Source organism: Fundulus heteroclitus, chromosome 12 (assembly GCF_011125445.2).
Source record: "Fundulus heteroclitus isolate FHET01 chromosome 12, MU-UCD_Fhet_4.1, whole genome shotgun sequence".
Lineage (NCBI taxonomy): Eukaryota > Metazoa > Chordata > Actinopteri > Cyprinodontiformes > Fundulidae > Fundulus > Fundulus heteroclitus.
In genome coordinates, this window is record NC_046372.1 from 29,685,594 (window position 1) to 29,706,108 (window position 20,515).

General features: G+C 44.9%; 3 protein-coding genes across 3 annotated transcripts; 1 reads left to right on the forward strand and 2 right to left on the reverse strand.

Moving 5' to 3' along the window:
• Positions 1 to 132: 132 nt before the first annotated feature.
• Positions 133 to 18,873, forward strand: nol6 (nucleolar protein 6 (RNA-associated)). Its single transcript, XM_012861331.3, has 26 exons — positions 133 to 274; positions 1,005 to 1,226; positions 1,767 to 1,883; positions 2,003 to 2,182; positions 2,273 to 2,441; positions 2,573 to 2,704; positions 3,820 to 3,983; positions 4,091 to 4,211; positions 4,296 to 4,354; positions 4,454 to 4,555; positions 5,052 to 5,167; positions 5,419 to 5,596; positions 5,689 to 5,811; positions 6,039 to 6,187; positions 10,192 to 10,267; positions 11,512 to 11,652; positions 11,783 to 11,900; positions 12,771 to 12,925; positions 13,100 to 13,263; positions 13,483 to 13,635; positions 13,747 to 13,844; positions 14,025 to 14,149; positions 16,649 to 16,738; positions 16,848 to 17,048; positions 18,292 to 18,393; positions 18,483 to 18,873. Exons 1-26 carry the CDS (start codon positions 236 to 238, stop codon positions 18,630 to 18,632), a joined length of 3,444 nt encoding a protein of 1,147 aa, XP_012716785.2. The 5' UTR covers positions 133 to 235; the 3' UTR covers positions 18,633 to 18,873.
• On the reverse strand, positions 7,653 to 10,229 carry LOC105925467 (zinc finger BED domain-containing protein 1). Its single transcript, XM_012861332.3, has 2 exons — positions 8,549 to 10,229; positions 7,653 to 8,470 (listed from the first exon to the last, which is right to left on the reverse strand). The coding sequence occupies exons 1-2, from the start codon at positions 10,028 to 10,030 to the stop codon at positions 7,922 to 7,924; spliced, it is 2,031 nt and encodes a 676-aa protein (XP_012716786.2). The 5' UTR covers positions 10,031 to 10,229; the 3' UTR covers positions 7,653 to 7,921.
• LOC105925468 (cocaine- and amphetamine-regulated transcript protein) lies at positions 14,158 to 14,876 on the reverse strand. The gene is made up of 3 exons (XM_012861333.3): positions 14,730 to 14,876; positions 14,513 to 14,596; positions 14,158 to 14,419 (listed from the first exon to the last, which is right to left on the reverse strand). Exons 1-3 carry the CDS (start codon positions 14,874 to 14,876, stop codon positions 14,312 to 14,314), a joined length of 339 nt encoding a protein of 112 aa, XP_012716787.2. The 3' UTR covers positions 14,158 to 14,311.
• Positions 18,874 to 20,515: the final 1,642 nt, after the last annotated feature.

Below are 20,515 nucleotides of genomic sequence, written 5' to 3' on the forward strand. Positions count from 1 at the left end.
ACAGACGCAGGAGCGCTCGGTGCTCGCGCAACCTACCTTGTTAAGGTAGGCGTGAAAGTTGTCGAGGATAAGCCAATCGCCGTTAACCATTGCTGCTCTAAACCAATCAGAGACGTTTGTTTATAACTATCAAGTTAGACCGTCCCTTGGCACATGTGAGCCCATGATGAAGCTGTGTTAAAGTGTATTTATTACAGTCGTGTTCTTCATCATTCCGGCGAAAGCAGTTTAGACCATGAAAAAGAAGCAGAGAGGGACAGAAGAGCCAGCAGAGGTAAGCGCTGACCGATTCACAGATAGTGTACACTCGGTAGTTTGGGAGCTAACACGAACACAGTTGTTAGGTACAGTGCTATTGCTAAAATCTTTGCCCCGGGTTAACTTCAAACCATCACCTTTTTTACTGGAATGCATGTTAAATGTTAGCCATCAATGATACTCGGCTGTTGCATCACAAGAGGTTAGAACATTATGGAAAGTAATGCAGGTTTGTAGGACGTCTGTTCAAAATAGTAGAAGTTACAATATATAGATTGATTACACACAGTGCGATGTATTTCAAACCTTGATTTTTGTCAACATGTATGATTATTTCTTACAGTAAAAAAAATTCTAATCTTTAGTTCCTCTAAAAAAATTTAGACTTTTAATTGTTCCTCTTCAGACACCAACTATCCATTGTGGTTGGGGATCTTTTTTCGCCAGCTGTTTTCTTTCCACTCAATTGTCCATTGAGAACAGCACTCTGAACATACAGCTTCTTTAGCACTGGCTTACCCTCCTTGAAGGCGTGAATTCAATTCAACTTTATTTTTATAGCGCCAGTTTATGCAAAGCACTTTCCAAAATCAAATGCAATCAGATTATACAGATTGGTCAAGAAATTTCTTGTGTAAGGAAACCTAGTAGTCAGTGATCTTCCCTATGATTGTGCTAGCCACGATACTCTTGAGATGCATGTGTATCTTTTTGATATGTTCTCACTGCTGTCGTTTGTTCTCCAGATGCATCCATCCGATTTCTCCGACGATGATGCAGAGGAGCAACTTGGGGAGCCTGTTAAAGCCAAAAGGGCCAAAGCCAATAAAGAAGAGGAGGAGGAAGAGGTGGTCTACCACCCGGTGAAGCTGTCCCGGAATGATTTATATAGACCTCCGACAGCCGAGGAGCTACACCACCTGAAAGAAGCCGAGAGCCTGTTCCACTGCAGCCTTCTTAAGATGCAGGTGAGACTCCTGGCCTGGATCCAGCTATGGTCTCAGAGCTTGTTTCACCATGTAAATACTAATTTTCCAACCCAAACTGCATACCAGTTGTGATCTTCTGAAGCCGAGGTGTGGTTACTACTTGGATGGGAGACCCTCTGAGAACCCCAGCTACCCATAACCTAGCAGTAATTGGTCCTCAGAATAAGATGGACCTGCTTTTGAAAAACATGTCTACCTAGGTGGTTTCGGTCCGACGCCATGGTTCTGGTTGTTACATTGAATTCTGATTTAGGCTTCTATTTCTAAATTTTTACATAAGAAATATAAGAGAAATATTAGAGACAAGGTATGGACAAGGTATGGACATACAAAGGTCCAAAAAGTGTACCCCTCACCCCCCCCCCCCCCTGGTTTCCCCTCTTTTTGCATGTGTTTCAGAACATCAGACCCATATTAAATATTTGATTTTATGTTGATGCTAATTTTGTGAAGCACATTAGTGAAAGTTCTAATTTTTTAAATAAATAAAGTCTTTCTTGCGTGTTTCACCAATAACAGATGGAGGAGCTGCTGAAGGAGGTCGTCCTGAGCGAGCGGAGGAAGCAGCAAATCGATTCCTTCGTGAAGACGGTCACCAAGCTGCTGGAGACTGTGCCGGTGTCACCGGAGGTTGAGGTGCGTGTTGTTCTAAGAAGGGAGCCGCCTTCACGGTTACACACAGAGTTAGATCTCTGTTACGCCACCTCTGCATGTGGTAACCAAGGTTGTCCCTCAATCTCTCACTCTGGGCTCAGGTCAGTGACCTGTCGTGGCTGTCTGGTGCGGTCAAGGTTCCCTGTCTGCTGGTGCCCAAATTAACAAAGGGCAAGTTCCACATGGCACCTCCAGCGTCCATTGATCTGATCGGGAGCTACCCGCTGGGTACCTGTATTAAGCCAAACGTCAAGGTGGACCTCGCTGCCACAATCCCAGCTGTAAGTCCCCCCCTTAAAGCCTTGGACATTGGTTTCTGTTTCTCCCTGGTTGCATTAATAACAGCACTTGACCTTACGTTTCCCTGTTAGGACGTCTTGCACCCAAAAGATGTTTTAAACCAGAGGTATCCACGGAAACGGGCCCTCTACCTTGCAGGCCTTGCCCAACACCTGAAGTCCTCCTCTGACATCGGGACGATGCGCTATTCCTGTCTCCACGGGAACCGACTCCAACCGGTCCTGCTGCTGACCCCCCCTGGTAATTAGTTTCTGAATCAGCAGCTTACCACGCAGTTCTTCCAGAATTCAACAGTGTTGGCTGCATTGTATATGGTTTCATACAGTCTGCGATCAGGTGTGTTTTGGTGACTTTTTTTCGTTTTTTTGTAGGCAACTCTTCGAGTTTCATTGTGTGTGTTCACGTCTGCCCACCTCCTGGGTTCTTCAAGCCCAGCCGTTTCCATCCCCAGAGGAACAACATCAGGACAGAGTGGTATACTGGACTGCAGGCTTCCCGCACTGGTAGGGGAATAAACTCTTATTTTCCTTATTGGCAGTTGCGTAGTCTGTTAATAAGTGCTGATTTGTTCAGCCGTTGTCACTTCAGGCTCGGGGAAAATAAAATCTAAATAAATGCATGTTTAAATTTATCGTAGATTCAAAAGTCTTCGTTTATGCTCAATAGCAGCAGTACCACTGGCAAGCAAAATAGGCCCGCAACATGCTGCTGACGCCGCCGTGCTTTCACAATAGGGCTTTTCATGAGTGATGTCACATTCGCCTGGAGACGGCTGGAGTTGTTTCGATGTTCAGACAAGCAGAGTGAAATTATAGGATGGCAACATTTGCAATGCCAATCATTTTCAAAGATGATGACGTCCCGGGAGCTTCGAATACTACACGCTTCAGTCGAGAAACACAACATAGAACAGCTAAACCATCCCTGTTTTTTGGGGTCGCTTCATCATTTTAATGCGCTTGTTGATTTCAGTATCACAACAACGGTCAACACTGATTAACAACCCCCTCTACTACTGAAATGATCAATGTTCTCTAAGTCCAACTGACTTCATATTACACTCCTAGAGATGGTTCCTTTAATCCAGGGGTCCGCAACCTTTACAACCCGCAGAGCCATTTTTGCCCTCGGTCCAGCTAAGCTAATTTTGTCTAGAGCCGCAAAAGTTACACATCTCTTTGAAACTATTTAACCAACAGTATTTTTATGTTTAGGTTCAATGCATTTTCTTCAATTGGACATTTGATTTTTATAGCAAATGGCATCAAAATGATGAAAAAGCAACCTATTGACAAAATGATACTTAATTTATCTATAGTAAAATATTCTATAGACTATTAGTTTCTTTCTTTCTGGAAATGTTATGCATATATTGCAGAACTAGCAATTTTAAATTACCTTTACATTTAGAAACATTTACCAATTTTTTTTTTTCCCCCTCGCATTTTTTGGTCTAAGTTTTTAAGAGCCAAAGCTGAAGGTGTAAAGAGCCACATGCGGCTCTGGAGCCACAGGTTGCAGACCCCTGCTTTAATCATTTATTTATCTAAGCAGTGTCTGTATGTATGTCCTTACTCCATGTGTATGAGCTCAACAGTTCTGTCTTGTGTGCTTTCAGAGAGCAGCGAACCTCCAACTCCACACTACAACAGCTCTGTTCTGGGAGATTTACTGCCCAGAGCTCACCTCCAGTTTCTCTCCGCCATCCGCGCCCAGTGCCCAGCCTTCTCTGACGGGGTAGCGTTGCTCAAAGTCTGGCTTCATCAACGAGAGCTGGACCAGGTGGGCAGCTGACAGTACATGGTCGACCTCCTTTCATACATCGCATACCTATGTATGAAAGACGCGACGCCTGTATTGTATTTATTTTTTGTCCAAACGCCTTTCAGGGCACCGGTTGTTTTAACGGATTCCTGGCCTCCATGCTCTTGGCTTACCTGTTGGTAACTCACCGGATCAGCAACACCATGACGGCCTATCAGCTGCTTCGGAACAGCCTGAATTTCCTAGGTGATTAGAGCGGCGGTGCTGTACCTGGTTTCTGGGATAAACGTTCCACCGGCTGACAAAACTTGCCTCTTCTCTACCTTTCAGCTTCTACAGACCTGACTGTGAGCGGGATTAGCCTAGCCAAGGATCCGGACTCCACAGCTGTGAGTGAACCAAATAAAATGTGAAACAGGCCAGCTGTGCATTAAGACTTTTATTTACCAACGTAATTGTCTAATATTTTCCATCTCCTTTTCTTTCAGCCGTCTCTTGCAGAGTTCCACGACGCCTTCCAGGTGGTGTTTGTTGACCCTTCAGGTCATCTCAACATGTGTGCTGACATGACTGCTTTCACCTACAAACAGGCGAGTGCTTTTAAAACAGACGGTTGGCTTAAGTATACCGTATTTTTCGGACTATAACTCGCTCCGGGATATAAGCCGCATCATTCAAAAAAATTTGTCATAAAGAGGGGGAAAAAAACATAAATCTCACCGGACTATACACATTTTTTTAGACATTTCACAAGTGGAATAAAAACTGAGATTTAATCTGGTAAGCCAATTTGTTAAATTACACAGCTGCATCCACAACAGCCGGTCTCTGTTGTGTATAAGTTAATGTTTCAAATAATTTTTAAGTGGTACAAGAGCAGGAAAGTTTTCACAAGCCTAGCGGCTGAGCCCTCTTGTGGTTATAGACGGTATTGTTTCCTCCTCGGTTTATGCTGGTTAATATGAATTAGCATGCAAGTCGCAGGATCGGCCAAACTTTGAGAAAAAGTGTGACTTTTAGTCCGAAAAATACGGTAATCTTTGTGCACAGGGGCATTAAGTAACCTGTTTTGACCTCGATGTCCAGTTGCAGCACGAGGCGTCGGTGTCGATGCAGTTCTGGGACGACCCGATGGTAGACGGCTTCCACTGCCTCCTCATGACCCCCAAACCAATGATCAGGACCAGCGACGATGTCTTCCAGTATGTTTGAGCTAACCCAGTAGTCTGTGTCTAGGAAAAGTGGCCACATGTAGTTTTTTTTTTTTTTTTTTCACACTTTTACCACAACCGATTATAACCATAACTGATGTGCTGTCTTGCGTATCGCATAGGAACTACATTAGTGGCTAAATTGCACCCTTAGTTTTCCACTTCTGGATTCACTGGCTATTTTCTTTTAGTTGAAGACAAAGCACTGACTACTTTTTTATATCTCTATTAATGAAAAAAAGGTTATGCGACTTGGCGAAGCTGCAGGCTAGCTGTAAGAAACAGAACCTGCTGAGCGAGTTGATGGACCACAGTGGGAACTACGTCCGTACGGCGCTCCCATTTCTCCTGTCGCTGCTCCAGCAGGGGCTCGGCCAGAGGATTCGCCTCCTCACCCACTCCCTCTCTCCGGAGCCTGAGGTTGGACAATTCTTTATGTCTAAGATAGACTTAAACACTCTGTTTACTCTGCTGTAAGCTTATAGTTTAAATTTTTTCCCCTTTTCTTGAAGTGGTCTGTGGAGAGCGAGGCCCCCAAGTACAAGGCTCAGCCTCCCCTCTCCTTCGGTTTGCTCCTAAATCCAGAGCTAGCGACTTCGGTCCTGGAAAGAGGTCCACCAGCAGACAGCCCCAAGGTAGCCTCTCCGTTCTGTCCTCACTCTGCAAGAATTCACGTATTCCTAAGGCTAGAGAGCTACGGTCACTTTACCAATACTCTGATTACACTAAAAATGTTATAATGGGCAATAAAATGATTAGGTTTTATATTAAAGCCTTACATGGAAGAATTTGTACTATTTTTATGCTGTAGTTTGTTAGTTTTCTTAGTTTTCTGTTAACCAGCGCGCCGTCTCTCCTGCAGGCGGCCGAGTTCCGACGGCTGTGGGGCTCTCGTGCCGAGCTGCGGCGCTTCCAGGACGGCGCCATCACCGAGGCGGTGCTGTGGGAGGGAACGAGCGCGTACCAGAAGCGGCTGGTCCCCCGACAGATCGTCACACACTTGCTGCAGCTGTAGGTATTTCACCCTGGCAGGAATAGTCCAGCGGTCGGTGCGGGACACGTTTCCCGCTGCTGATAAGTCCGATAAACAGTTTAAAGGCCAAAATAATTCGTACCACTGGCAGATTTCCATTTGAAGTAACCTTTTAATTTTACCAGCATGATTCTTCCGACTGGATATTTTTTTGGAGTGGTCCAGACTGATTATTGAGTTGGAAAATTTTTTAATGTGCGTTTTCTAAATGAAAAAAACATTTGTTTTAATTAATAATCATTTTCTCTAGTTTCCTTATCTTTCTTGACATCAGGGTTTCTGCTGCATGTAGTTGATGCCGGCGCACCACCACACCAAAATAAAAGCCGCCACACCTTCAGAATGAATTAAACAAAAAATACTGTTAAAACAATCTAAAACCTGAGATCTAGCATAGCTGCTGTGTATTTGCGCACTTATTCTAATCAGTTTAAAAAGAATTAAAATATCGTGAGATGTTAAAATTGACTTTATTTTGAAAAACCAACACCTCCCGTCTGTCTGGCTGGTGTATAAGGCGACTGGTGGCTACAGGGCGCTGCACTGCTCTCGGTAGCGAAGGGAAACTGGAGAAGACAGTCCAGTGTCACCAGCTCAGTGGCTCTCTCGCTGGGCACTTTTCAGACCCTTCTAGCAACTTTTATTCAAAATAAAAAGTGACAAGAACCAAATCTAGTGACTTCTCTGTTTTTGCCGATTTAGCAAGCAGCAATCTACTGTCACGTCTCACGACAGCTGTCAGAGCTGTGTGGGGTGACCCCGTTTCCTCTGCGGTGTCTCACAGGCGGCCGCTTCGTCCTGAAAGCCCTGCATGCAGTCAGAGCCGAGGCCAGACATGCAAACGTATAACGCATGCTCAAAGCTGCAGATTATTCCGCTCTGGATTACAGAGCCGGATAGAAATATAAGAAATCTAGTTTTTAATCTGTTTTTTTTCCCCTCTCTGAAACTGGTGTACTAAAATAATTACCTTACTACCACATAGCTTTATCCACCTTGTTGGCTGTGTGCCTCTGATTACTATGTTTTAGGTAAAATTAGATGTACATAGTGTGGATTCAGGCAATGTATACAGAGAGGTGACCCTGGACGTGTCTCCCATTTCCTTTCAGAAACAAACTTCTTGTCTGAACCAAACTGCCACCCAAGCGTTTTTCTTCATCTAATGAGAAGATTCAGAGGCTTAGAAACCAGACAACATGCATATATGAAGCTACTTCACTACACTGGAGTCCAGCCAATGAGTTTTATACGCATGGCTTGCACCTTGAAGTGACTTCTGTGGAAAAAAAAGTCAGTTTAAAGAGTTAATTTGCCTCTGTTAACTGGAAAAAAAGATGTTGCTGCTTTTGAACTCTAGTCGTGTAGTTTTGCTGCAGCATCAGAAGCAGCTGCAGACTGGGATGTTTGTTCCACATGAATGAGTTACCCGGACCTTGTATATAAACGGTTACACCATCATGTTGGTACGGTCAGCAGCCATGATGCTCTGAAAACATTGTATTCCATTATTTCCCCCAGAACATTTAATCCATAAGAGACATTAGGGACAAAAGGGGGGGGGGATCATTCTAAACTCAGACTATGGGTTCATAATTAGCGTTTTTCACCAAATTCTGACTTAAAATTATTTTTCAGTTCGTCTCCGGCAGCTCCCGTAACACCTGGATTGTGCAGTCTGAGCACCAGAAGCTCAGCACGTGGCCGCCGTGCTAAGGCGACGCATTAACGTGCATAAAGACCAGCATGTTCACGTCCTCTGGGCTCAGCCTCGTCCGCATCGTCGCGAAGCGCCGGCCCGCGTCCGACAGCAGAGACGGCAGCGACACGGCCGGTATGCACAAGTAACGCCTCGCCAGAACGGCCAGTTTGGGAAACCGCGGCCCGTTGAGCCTCCACCAGTCCAGGGGGTTTATGTCCAGCGAGGGGACGATGTCTCTCAGGTAGTAATCCACCTGAGCCTCGGCGTCGGTGGCGTAAGACGAGCTGTAGTTGTCTCCCAGGAGCAACATCATGGTGTTCTTTGTGTCGCCGGTCGCCGCTGTGGCTCCGGCCGCCCGGCTGACGTCCGGCGTGACCAAGATCTCCTGCTCTTCGTCTTTGGGGTTCGCCACGGCGGCGTCCAGCTGCGACACCAGCTCATGCAGCTTCGCCTTGGCGGCCAGTCTCCCCGTCGGCGTCAGGAAGCTGAGGTGCTTGTGGCGAGGATCCAGCATGGAGGCGATCAGAGCCGGTTTGGAGGCCAAATCACCGGAGTCCACCTGCAAAACAGAGACGTCACTTAACCGCCGGGATGAATTTGCACACGTTCGAATACATGAGGTGGAACGACATGATACCTCCATGTGTTCTTTTAGAGACTTCTGCACTTTAAGCTTGAAGCTGGACACTTGTTCCACGTCACTCTCTTTTGGAACCAGATGCGTGTGGATGAGGCTGAAGGTTATGGGGTAAATGTTGGAGATGGACACCTCTGTCTCGGCGGATATGACCGTCGTCGCCCATTTCAGAGTTGCCAGCACCGGCGCGAAGTTCTCCATCACCTGCCAGCAGTCGTCGCCAATCTCCAGGGCCCGCGCCTCATGCTTGCTGGTGACGGTGCGGTCGGACAGGACGGCTTTGATCGCCCACCGTTGCTCCAGCAGGCACTGGAACATGTCGCAGACCGTGTCCCACCTCGCTTTGTCCGACCGGACCAGCTTGCGCTGCGGTAGGCACATCTGCGCCTGCTTCTGCTCCAGGGCCTCCCCCGCCGGCGGGCTGTGGCCGAAGTGCCGGACCAGCCTCCCCGCCGCGCCGACGATCCGGAGAACATCCCCGCTCAGCCCATCAGACGCCGCCAGCTGCAGCACGCGGGCGAAGCAGGAGACGTAACCCCAGGCGGCGTGGGCGTCCCTTGGGGCCGACAGGACGCCTTCTCTGTTGTTGTGCACGCACGCAGAAACTTTTCCTTCAATCCCCCAGGCCTGCGCCGCACAGGAAAGCATGTCTGAGACTCCCTCTGCAGTCAGTCGGCCCCCTGATGACAGCTGGTGCGTTTGGAGCACGGCTGACTTCCCCTGCCAGTCCTCCGTTATGAATGAACAGGAAACAGTGGCGTACTTCTGAAGTGGCACGGCTGTCCAGAAATCAGCGGTGAGAGCCACTTGGTCCACTTTAGCCAGCTGCAGCCTCAGATCCTCTGCCTTCTCCTGGTAATGGCACTCGATGCTGCGCCGGATCTCGCCAGCAGGGGGCACGCTATACTTGTGCACAACGTGCGTCAGCAGCTCTCTGAAGCCTTCCCCTTCAACCACGCCGATGGGAAGCAAGTCCCTCTCTATCATCCTGCGGATGAGCTCCGTTACCCCTGCGTGCGTGGGCGCCGCCACGCTGTTGCTCTGCGGGCTCTCCGTGTGCTTGTTTCTAATGTGGTATATCATGCTGGTCGTGCTGCTCATGTATTTCAGCCGAGTGTCGCAAAGTTTGCAGTGGACCTCCTCGTCCACTCTGACGAAGACGTCCCACACGGAGCTCCGCTTGTTTCGCTTCCTCTCCGGGGTGTCCCGCTCCGCGGCGGCGGCGTCCTGCTGCGTCGCCTCCGGGTTCGAAGCACGCTCCTCCTCGGCGTCCGCCGGAGCGGTCCATGCCGCCGGCGCCTCGTCCCTGTCCCGCGGGGGGACGGACACGTGGTGCTTGGCGACCATGTGGGAGATCATGGCGCTGGTGGCTCCGCCGCTGTACTTCAGCTCGGCGTCGCAGTTCTTGCAGCGGACCAAGTTCGCTCCCACTTGTTCAAAGTAGTCCCACGCGGAGCTCCGTTTCCTCCCCGCGCGCTTCATCCTCTTTAAGGGAGACTAGAAAAAGAAACAACGACCCCCTGGTAACGCCCACCCCGACTTGTTTCTGGCAAGCAAACGTTGAAAGTCAAATCCACAAAACTTATGTTAACACGTGGTGTTTGAAAATAAACGGACCACTTTTTGTTTGATTTTTCCACCAGGCACGCGGATATCCCAGAGTCCTGTGTGCGTTTTATCGGGACCATGGTAGATGACGTCATCACAACAGGAAATGAGGTAAACTGGACGTTTGACTTTTTTTTCATTATTATTTCAGTATCCGTAAAACCAGAGTATTTTCATGCAGGGAGTGTTTTTTTTGTTTGTTTGTTTTTTTAACAAAGTTGAGATTTATTTATTGTGCACTTTTCACCGGGAGAAAAAAAAAAGAGCTGTACAACAAAGACTTGTCCCTTATTGTACCAGTGCTTTTTCTTTTGGAAAGCCAAAAGTCCAATGCTAATGTATTTATTTACTTACATCTATCTATCTATCTATCTATCTATCTATCTATCTATCTATCTATCTATCTATCTATCTAATTGCTTTTTTTTTTTTTTACTTTTATTTAATTACAAGTGCCTCTGTATAAGGTGTTTAATTGTGAAATAGTTTAAATATTTCCATGATGTAGTGTATCCATTCATTTCATCCATAGCAGTTAAACTGTAACTAGTCATGGGCCAGTTACAGGTACAGGTGGTGGAGAGACAGCTCCTACATTTTGCCCTTGCTTACAATAATCAGAAATTCATTAGTTAGTTAATTAGGAAAATATACTGTACTGCGCAATCATGCAAAAACATGATGTCATGGTGTGGAAACTAAAGTATCTCTTTCAGTATTCTTATTAAGGTTACACTGTTTTAAAATACAGCCACAAGCAGCTTGTCTGTTAAGCAGCTGACTGCAGGCTGTATGTTCAGAAATGCTTACTAACTAGCCAGCTAAATATCAGTTTGTTATATTTGTGTTACTCTACAGCAGGGATCACAAACCTTTTTAAAACAGCTATTTCATCGGTACTGTCCTACGAAGGGATACCTGTACTGACATTTGAACTAAAAAGTCAGAGCTCATCCTAACTTTATGTAATATTTAATGCTTTTAAATGTATGTAAATACTGTACATGTATGATTAAAAAAGGACGAGCGACTGAATAAGATAGCATTTTAAATGCAGCTCACTGGAGGGTTGTGCTATTTTTTGGAAAAGGCCTGAGGGCACCACATCTGGTCCAGGGGGCTACCTGGTGGCCACAGGCACCATGTTATTGATCCCTACTCTATAAGCATGAAAACAGATAATTTTTTAATAATATTCTGTGCAACTAAGCATTTAGAAACTGCTCAATTTAGTGTTAATTTTATGTTCCATTTTTGCTGAAATATTGTTTTTATCATAGTCAAAAATATCTATCATAGTCCTAGATTTATTTAGATTAAAAAAAATGTAACCATCTAAATTATATGTTCCATAGGTGCCTAGTACTGGAGAGGAGGAGAGTTTAGTCGTGGTGCAGTCCTTCGATGATCTGAGCAGGAAGTTGTGGAAACTGGAAAATTTGCCACTCTCCATTACTGCTGTGCAAGGAGCCCACCCTGCCCTTCGATACACACAGGTATTCCTTTTCATCCATAATGGCACCATATCCCAGTAACACATACATTTTACTTTCAATAAACTTTTCTTTTTCAAAGGTTTAGTTGTATTTGGCTTCCCCAACATTTCTGTTGTTCTTTGCGTTGTAGGTCTTTCCTCCAGAGCCAGTGATGCTGGACTATTCCTTCTTTGACAGAGAAAAGGCTTGCAAGTCATTGGTACCAAAGGAAGGCACTCCCTGTCCACATTATATCACTCCTATAACAGGTATGTGCAGCGACATCCTGGTGCCCTTAAAGCGGTTTTCTGTGTTTAATTAATTAAAAATGCCGTATATGGTTTTGTAAGTTTAATATATGCCTTTATTGTTTGGTGTGAGACGAACATAAATGTAACTTATTCCTCCTCTATTTAGAGTGCCTTGAAAATGTATTTATGTCCCCTGCAGTTTTATTTCTCCACATCAGTAACTTAAATGTATTTTATTGGAGTTTTATGTGATGAATTAGCACAAAATGGTGCTTAATAGTGAATTGTAAGGGACATAATTTTGGTTGGTTTTTCAGAAATGGTAATCTTGAATAGCAGCTTGTATTTGTATTCAGTCCCTCAACTTTTATATTCCCAAATGAAAGCTATTGAAAATCACCTAACTGATTGGTAGATGCAGTCTACCTGTGTGTAATTTAAACTAAGAGTATATGAGATAATTGAGCAGAGAATCAGCCAAGAGTGCCATGGCGACTCTGGAGGAGCAGCAGTGATCCACAGCTCACTTTTGAATATTTAGTGCGCTTTATAATCCAGTGTGCATTATATGTGGACAAAGACACACATAGACACATTAATTCACTGTGCGCCTTATGGTCGGAAAATACGCCGTTTGGCTACAAACAGGCAAAAATTTAGAAGAACGGACCCAAAATGATTTGAAGCTGTAATTGCAGTGAAAGGTGGTACTAGAGCGTATCGACTCAGGGGAGCTGAATAGAAATGCATGCTACAATGTTTAGATTATTTATTTGTAGGAAAAATAAATTATAAAACCAAAGCATAATTTTCCTCTGTGCTACTTTCTATCACATGAAACCCACACTAAAGGTTCTGTCCCATATAATGTGTATTTTGTTCTTGCAGTAATTTGTCACATGGAGGGGAGCGGCAAGTGGCCTCATGACCGCACCGCAATCCGCCACATCCGAGCTGCCTTCCACATCAGCCTGGCAGAGTTGCTCAAGAAGCAGCACAACTATACCTGCAGGCCCTGTCCCACTCACTTAGACGTGTGGAAGGTACGACTTACAAGTTTTGCTCATCAGCGGTATGTTGCATTTCTGCCAGCAACATTTTGTCAAAAGTTGCTGGCTGGACATCTTCATCCGTCTTATGACCGCACAGAATTTAGTTTAATAGTCTGAATCGTTTGACGTTTAAGCATTTTTAAAGAACTCTCCTTTTGCTTTTAGGAAGGTTTGGTGTTTCGGATCCAGGTGGCGTACCACCGGGAGCCTCAGGTGCTGAGGGAGAGTGTGAATGCTGAGGGCCTGCTGGTTCTCAGGGACAACGAGGAGGCTCAGGCTCTGGAAATGGCCACTATTCACAAGCCTCTCCTTACAAGCACATTGCATGGGTACGCTAGTCGAGCTTGTGTTAGAAACCTGAGTTTAGAGATTTTATCTTACATTTTTAGTCCTTTTTAAATGTGTTTCAGATTGTTTATGTTCCCTTTTGTCAAAGCTGTTTACTAGCGCTGTCAGGTTTTTGTTTTCCCATCCTGCCTTCGCCACTGTGCCTCTCCTACATGCTCACGTGTTCCTGTTTTTTCATCCCTTTTTGTCGTCGTTTCAAGCCTCCAGCAGCAGCACCCGTGTTTCGGAGCAGCGTGTCGCCTGGCGAAGCGCTGGCTGGCAGCTCAGCTCTTCAGCGACGACGTTACCGAGGACGCAGCGGACCTGCTGGTGGCATCGCTCTTCCTGCAGCCTGCGCCCTTCACCCCTCCAAGGTAGACGCTTAATTCTGCAGCCGCAGGATTCTCACGCAGTTGCATGGCTCCCTGCAGACGGGCTGCTTTGTTTAGTGGGTCATGTGCGTGAATTTTCTCCCGCTTCCTCAGCTCTCCCCAGGTGGCCTTCCTCCGGTTCCTCCGCCTGCTCGCCGCCTTTGATTGGAGGAACAACCCGCTGGTCGTCAACCTCAACAGCCAGCTCACAGGCAGGTCCTCCCTCACACACCCACTCTCCCCCGGCTTCGGCAAAACACGAAAAAGGAGAAAGGAGGCCCTCCTGACCTCCTTTCTGTTTACGCTCCCGACATACTTTGACATCCTGCTTATGTGAGCTGCTGTTTCTGTGTCAAGTTTTTAATTGTTGTCCGCCCCTGTGTCACGTGCAGCCGCAGAGTACACGGAGATCAAGAACGACTTCATGGCCTCCAGAGAGTCTCTGCCCGTCATGTTTATAGCAACACCTAAGGACAAAAAGCTGTCTCTGTGGACCCGACGAGCGCCCAGCGTGCAGGTCAGCAGAAACATGGATGCAGCAGCGCATTTATTAGCTTTTGTACAAAGAAATCAACGAGGCCAAGATGGATACTTAAAATACACGTGTAAATATATTCAGGTTATATACATGTTTTAAAAGCATACAAATTCATCATTAGGCTGTTAAATAGGCTGAGAGTCATAAACAGCGGTGGAGGAAGGAGTTGCATGTCCTGGGAAGTAAGCAGTCGCATAGTTTTCCGATCCTGGATCCTTTTCTTAAAGCACACTGTTCTCCTGGATCACACTGTAAATAAAACAGCAGCAGTTAGTCTGAAGCTTGCCATAAATCGCTGCTTAATGCCGTTTGAATGCATTTAATTCGGACATGTTAGCTTACCACAGGGAGATAGTTATGTTTTTTCCTTAAAGCTGGGAATTGACTGTTCTGAAGTCTTTCCAGAACCTGGTGTAAATCACTGATCTGCAAAAGCACAGTTAAATCATTTATTCAACATTTAAGCATCCAAAGTATTACGCCCCTCTTCCTAACAACATCAATAACAACAACCTGATAAGTGTCTAATAAAAACGCTGTTTGATCACTCGTAGCTTACCAGCTGCCTTTCGTTGCCATCCTCGGTCGTCATGAAGTAGGTTAAATATTTTGTTTTGTACTCCTCTGCTTGTGGCTGAGCGTAGCTGCTGAAGAGTCCAGTGGCACAAAGCTGCACGTAGAAAACAAGCACACACCAGCTTCCCATTGTGACACAGATAGGTTTCCCGTCCCCTCCAACCACGGCCCTCCAGCAAACAGCCGTCTTAATGAGCGACGCTCTCTTTTTATACCGCGGGCAAAGAGCAGGAGCTCAGTGACGCAGCAACAGGAACGCCGGTGTGAGGAAACCGAGCCTTGTTCTGACCAGCAGGGGCACGCGATCCACCTCTAAAGCCGGCCCATTGTGGTTTGGAGAACATCTCTGTTGAAAGATGTGGACGTTATCCTTAGTCCTCTCCCTGATAACTGCGGCCTTAGTTACATTGTCATGTCTGCACCCTTTGGAATGGTGTTTGTAGAGCGATTTATTTCTGTTCATTTTGATGATTATGTCTTGGAGCTATTATCAATAATTATTTCTCTCATGAATGTTACAGAAAACCTTTTAAAAAATATTTTTAGACCAAAATGGTATGTTATGACTGTGTCTTTAATGGTGTGTATATGATTATGGGGAAAACTGCTGACTTGACAAAACACAGTTGTAGATGCCTTCCACAGGTATGCTGGTGAAGATTCTCAGTCATCCAGGTCATGGTCATTCCAAAAAAAAGTAAAAAAGCAGGACAAACAGGGACGGCTGCAGCATTGATAGGATTGTTAAGCGAAATATTTAGGAGTTTGGGGCAGACGCACAAGGCGTGGAGTGCCACCGAGACGGTTCTGCAAGTGTCCCCAAACGGAGACGTTTCCTGGACATTTGCTACAACTGTTGGAAGCAAGCTCATATGCTGGTGTTGGTCCACTGTGCTTCATCAAGTCCAGCCGTGGCACTCCATGCTTCCTTCTGCTGACGAGCTAGATGCTGGTTTCATTTTCCAGCAGGAGCTGGTCCCTGGCCACACTGCAGAAAGTACCGATGTCAAGATAAATGATCATGGTATCACCGTGCTTGATTGGCCAGTTTTTCAGCCGCTGTAAAATATAATTATCAAAACCAACAGAAACAAATCCTTGAAGCACATTCCTCTGTGTGCAATGAATCTGTCCAATACAAGTTTCACTTTATTAATTGATATACTGAAATAATATTCTAATTCACTGAGATACACCTGTACAACATGTATAGCTTTCTGCGATGACAAAAAACACCAATTATTAGCTCGTAGCGCAGTAAAACCAATATGAAACGGCATCTTTGTGAGAGCTGAAACCTTGCCATGTGTAGAAATGTAACATTAAAAATAATCACAATCATGAAGACACACTTCTCGGCATGTGCTTATGTAAATAACCTGTTTTAATCTTTTTGTTCTTATGTTTAAAATGGATTCAGCAAAATCCTCCAAAATCAGACCCAGTTTCCTACCAAACCTGAACGGTTGTCTCTGCAGTTCCCCTGAGGCGCCACTAGGGGGATCCAATGAACAAATTATCGAGCCCCTGAGAAATGTTTGCTCCTCAAGTTCAGATAAAACGGCTTATTGGTTTTAAACATAACACATTTAGCTGAACCTAAAGTGCTTACTTAGATGGGAATAACGTTTTACCTGTCTTTAAAATAAAATTACCTTAGCCTCTTATCTTCAGGAGTTGAAGTGTTGATTTAAAAACATCGAGGGAGTGAATGTTTTTAATGAAGTTTTTTTTTCTAACATTACTGTTTAATGTCTAGTTTTCCGTATCATTCCATGGGAATTTTAGTTAGTTGTCATATTTGAGTGCTAATTTATTCCTTTTTAAAGCAACATTGACATTTAAAGAATTTTGTGATGTATATATTTAAGTGCAGATGGTCTTCTTTTCATGTGACTTCAGATGCTCCAGCGTGTGATGCTGGTGGCTGCAGAAAGCCTTAAAGTCCTGGAGCTTCAGCTAATGGATGGCAGCCAGACACAAGATGTGAGGGTGAGTGAAAAGCTTGGCTTCGTTCACAGCCACACTCCTCATAAACATGTCGAGTTATGACTACATTCCTCACCCTCTTAATGCTTTTTCCACCCCTCTGTGTTTTTAGGTTATTATGCGTCCTCCACTCGACGCCTTTGATGTTTTGATTCACCTGAATCAGAAGCAGGTTCCTCTGCTCAGACACGCCGTGGACCCTCCAGCTGTCACTTTTAGCAGAGGGCTGGTGACTGATGGTGCGGGCCAGGCCGGAGGAGCCATGCCCGTCATCGACTACAACCCCGTGTCTCTCTACCTGACAGAGCTCAGGGTGAGTCCTACACTGCCTTGCAGAATCCTTTATGCCCTTCAATGTCTCCATGGAGGGTTTTCCTGGTAGATCAGCACAAAGTAGTGGAAGGAAAGGTCCCTTCTTTTTTTTTTTTTCTTTTTTTCTTTTTTTTTTTTTTTTTTGTAGAAATGTTTTATAGCTTTGGCTGCGGTTAAATTTGCCATTGGTCTCTACCAACTTAGATTTTTGCTCCCCGTTTGTGAAATAGATCTGATGTGTGTCGTCTTTGAAGAACAAACCTTAAGTCTGTAGCAGTTCCATTATTCCTCTGGCTGTAGGTTTGAGGTGGTTTAGTGTTGTTGTCCTGCTGGAAGTTAAATCCCTACCTAGTCTCAGGCCCTGCAGCCTCCAGCAGGTTTTCACTCACTAATTTCCCTGTTTTCAGCTCCATCCAACATCAACTCTGACCAGTTTCTCTTCTCCTTCTGATTAAAAACATCCCCCCAGCATGATTCTCCCACCACCATCTTCCACCATTGAGATGACGTGTTCAGTATAATGTGCAGTTTCTCTTCACTCTATCTTGTATGTAGTGTGTGTGGCTTGTTAACAGGGGTGTTCTTCCGCTTACTCCTCCATAGAGGCTAAATTTGTGGTGCACATGATTATCCTGTCAATAGACTCTCCCACCTGAGCTCCTTTGTGTATCTCTGCAGCTCCTCCAGAGTTACGATGAGCCTCTTTCCTGCTGCCATTGTTAATCCTGTCCTTCCTCTGCCATTATTTAAGATGTTAGAGTTTAGGTTTGCAGTTCTGAACAACTGATGATTGGTTGAACAGCGCTTAGAATAGCTGTTCATGCTGAGCTTAAATTGCACAACTGACTTCATGTAATAATTAGGTACCTTCTGAAGTCAATTGGCTCAACTAGAATTTATTTGAAGGGATCCAAGTAGAGAGAGATCTGAATATAAATGCACACCGGATGTTTCAAAGTGTTTATTCAAAGCAGTTAAATGCATCACAGATCTATAATTCTTCCTTATGTCATAAAATACCAGGAAAAGACTTTGTATCTTGTGGTTGCATCTTGCCAACGGTTCAATGGGTGTAAGTACTTCCTGGAAACCCAAGTGTGATTTTCAGTATTGCTTTTCTGACTGCATGTAGACAAGCTGCACCAGTTTCTTTACAATGAAGAAGAGTCCCACAATTTAGAGTTTGCCGTAGGGACAGACTTGGTTCTGCCCGCATTTCTTAATCGACTCCGCTGTTTTTGCAGGATGCATTTGGAGACCTGGCCCTCTTCTTCTGCGATCCATACGGTGGAACAGTGATCTCAGTCTTATGGAAGCCTAAAGCTTTTGTCCCTGCTCCATTTAAAGTAAGAACCCTGCCCTTCATACCTCCCATTAGCATTTTTGTGTTAAAACTTCCATGACTCCTTCCTGATGCTTTAACATTTCCTCCCAGACATCGCAGATGGCCGCCCGTAGCGTGGAGGTGGCAGGGGAGGAGGTAAAAACCATTCCCAACGTCGAAGCAATCCTGGAAGACTTTCGTGTGATGGGAAAGGGCTTGGTGAAATCAGTGGAAGCAAGAACTGAGAAATGGACGTTTTAGTCTGATCCACCTCGCTTTTGTTTTGATGTTTTTTGCTGTCCTTTCCTACACATGACATTTCACTAGAGATTTTAAATTGACTAAAAGGTTTAGAACAGGAGCAGAAACACATGAATGAACTTTGGACCATCTCCTCAGCAGCCCATGCAGTGATTGTGTTGCTTATGAAGACGACCTACATGTTTGTTCTTGTAAAGCTGTTTCATGTTTTAATAAATCTATATAAACTTTTTAGCTTGAACTGAGATTCTTGTCATGTCAAACTGTTAATGTGTTAATCCAAATGACATAATAAATCAAAATTTTTTATGTCATTTAAGGTTCATGGCATACAGCGGAGAGAATTAGTAATGAACATGTCGGCTCATTTCTCAATAAATAGATTAACACATACTGGCCTGAAACTAACATCCGATATCGTTAACAACCAGAGTTTGATCAGTTCTTTCTACTGATTTATTTATTTTCAGATTAAAGTTGAGAACATTGATTGGGCCATTCTAGCAGTTCAGTTTGGTTTCTCTGAAACCAACTCTCCGTTGGTTTCTTTGTGTTTGAGCTCATCAACCTACCATATTTTTTGGGCCATAGGGCGAACCGGATTATAAAGCAGACTAAATATACACTGTCCTGTTTCTAACATAAGGTCAAAATAAACTTCACTTTTATATTAGATTAACTCACTAGGTTTATTGCTGCTAGCGCATACTCCGGGCGTGGGCTGCCTAAAGGCTCCCACGTGCTCGGGCGTACTGTGCACATACTGAGTTTGCCGGACTCCGCGCTGACTTTCCAGGGACGTTTTAACCCTTCATAGTCGATCGTGCTGTTCTTGTGGCAAATTCCTACAATTCTCACACTTTCTGCCAGTGGCATGAAGTGGCGAAACGGATGTTGAAATGTGTGGTTAGCTAGCTGAGCACCTAGAGCCGTTTCTTTTCCAGCAGGCTCCCTCCTGTCAGTGAGAACAGATGCTGCGCGTCCTTGTGACCGCCTGCTTGGAGCAGCTCAGTGTATCGAGCTCCATGTCACATATAAAACAGTTTGATGTGAAGACTTCTTGCCCCAGAGAAGTTTATAGTGTGACACGTAACTGTGTGCGCGGAGTCTGCCTTGTATGCACTTCTTGTTTCAACATTACAGTCAGGCAGTCTTGTAGACAGATCAGGGGTGCAATCAGGTAGTGACACAGTGTACCGTAATGCTCTGAATATCCATTGAGCGGAGCGGCTTCATTGCTTACCAAAGTCGTACTTACACATTTTAACAGATTTTTGAGCGCATTGTACCACATAAAAGCGGTCAGTAAGGACAACTTTAATCATATATAAGGCGCACCGGATTATAAGGTTGCATCATCAATTTTTGAGAAGATTTAAGTGCGTCTTATTGTCCGGAACATACGGTATTTGGAAAATTACCAAACTTGAGTTTCTTACCAAGAATGTCTGTACAATTCTCCATTCGCCCTTTGTTTTGACTATATGAAGTCTTGCCAGTAGCGTATGCTGAAACGCAGCCCCAGACCATGATGTTCTCACCTTCATACTTCAAACTTTAGTGCAGTGACATTTCTCATCCAAACCTGATGTGGACATTGACATCCAGAGACAGGAACTGTGGTCTCACGCGACCAAAACAAATCCCAGTATTTCAATGTCTTGACCAAATGTTTTGCAGAAAATTTTAGATGAGCTTCAACACACTTTTTCTTCTGGGGTGGCGTCTTGCGCAGAGTGCATAGAGGTAAATTCAGTTGCATTACTTAATTTTTACAAGGAAGAAAGGTACGTTGTATTTCCAGGTATTTATAAAGCTCTTTCCAAGATGTCCTTGGATATCTCTTCAGATCTTTCTTTTGACTCGCTTATCAGAAGTCGTGA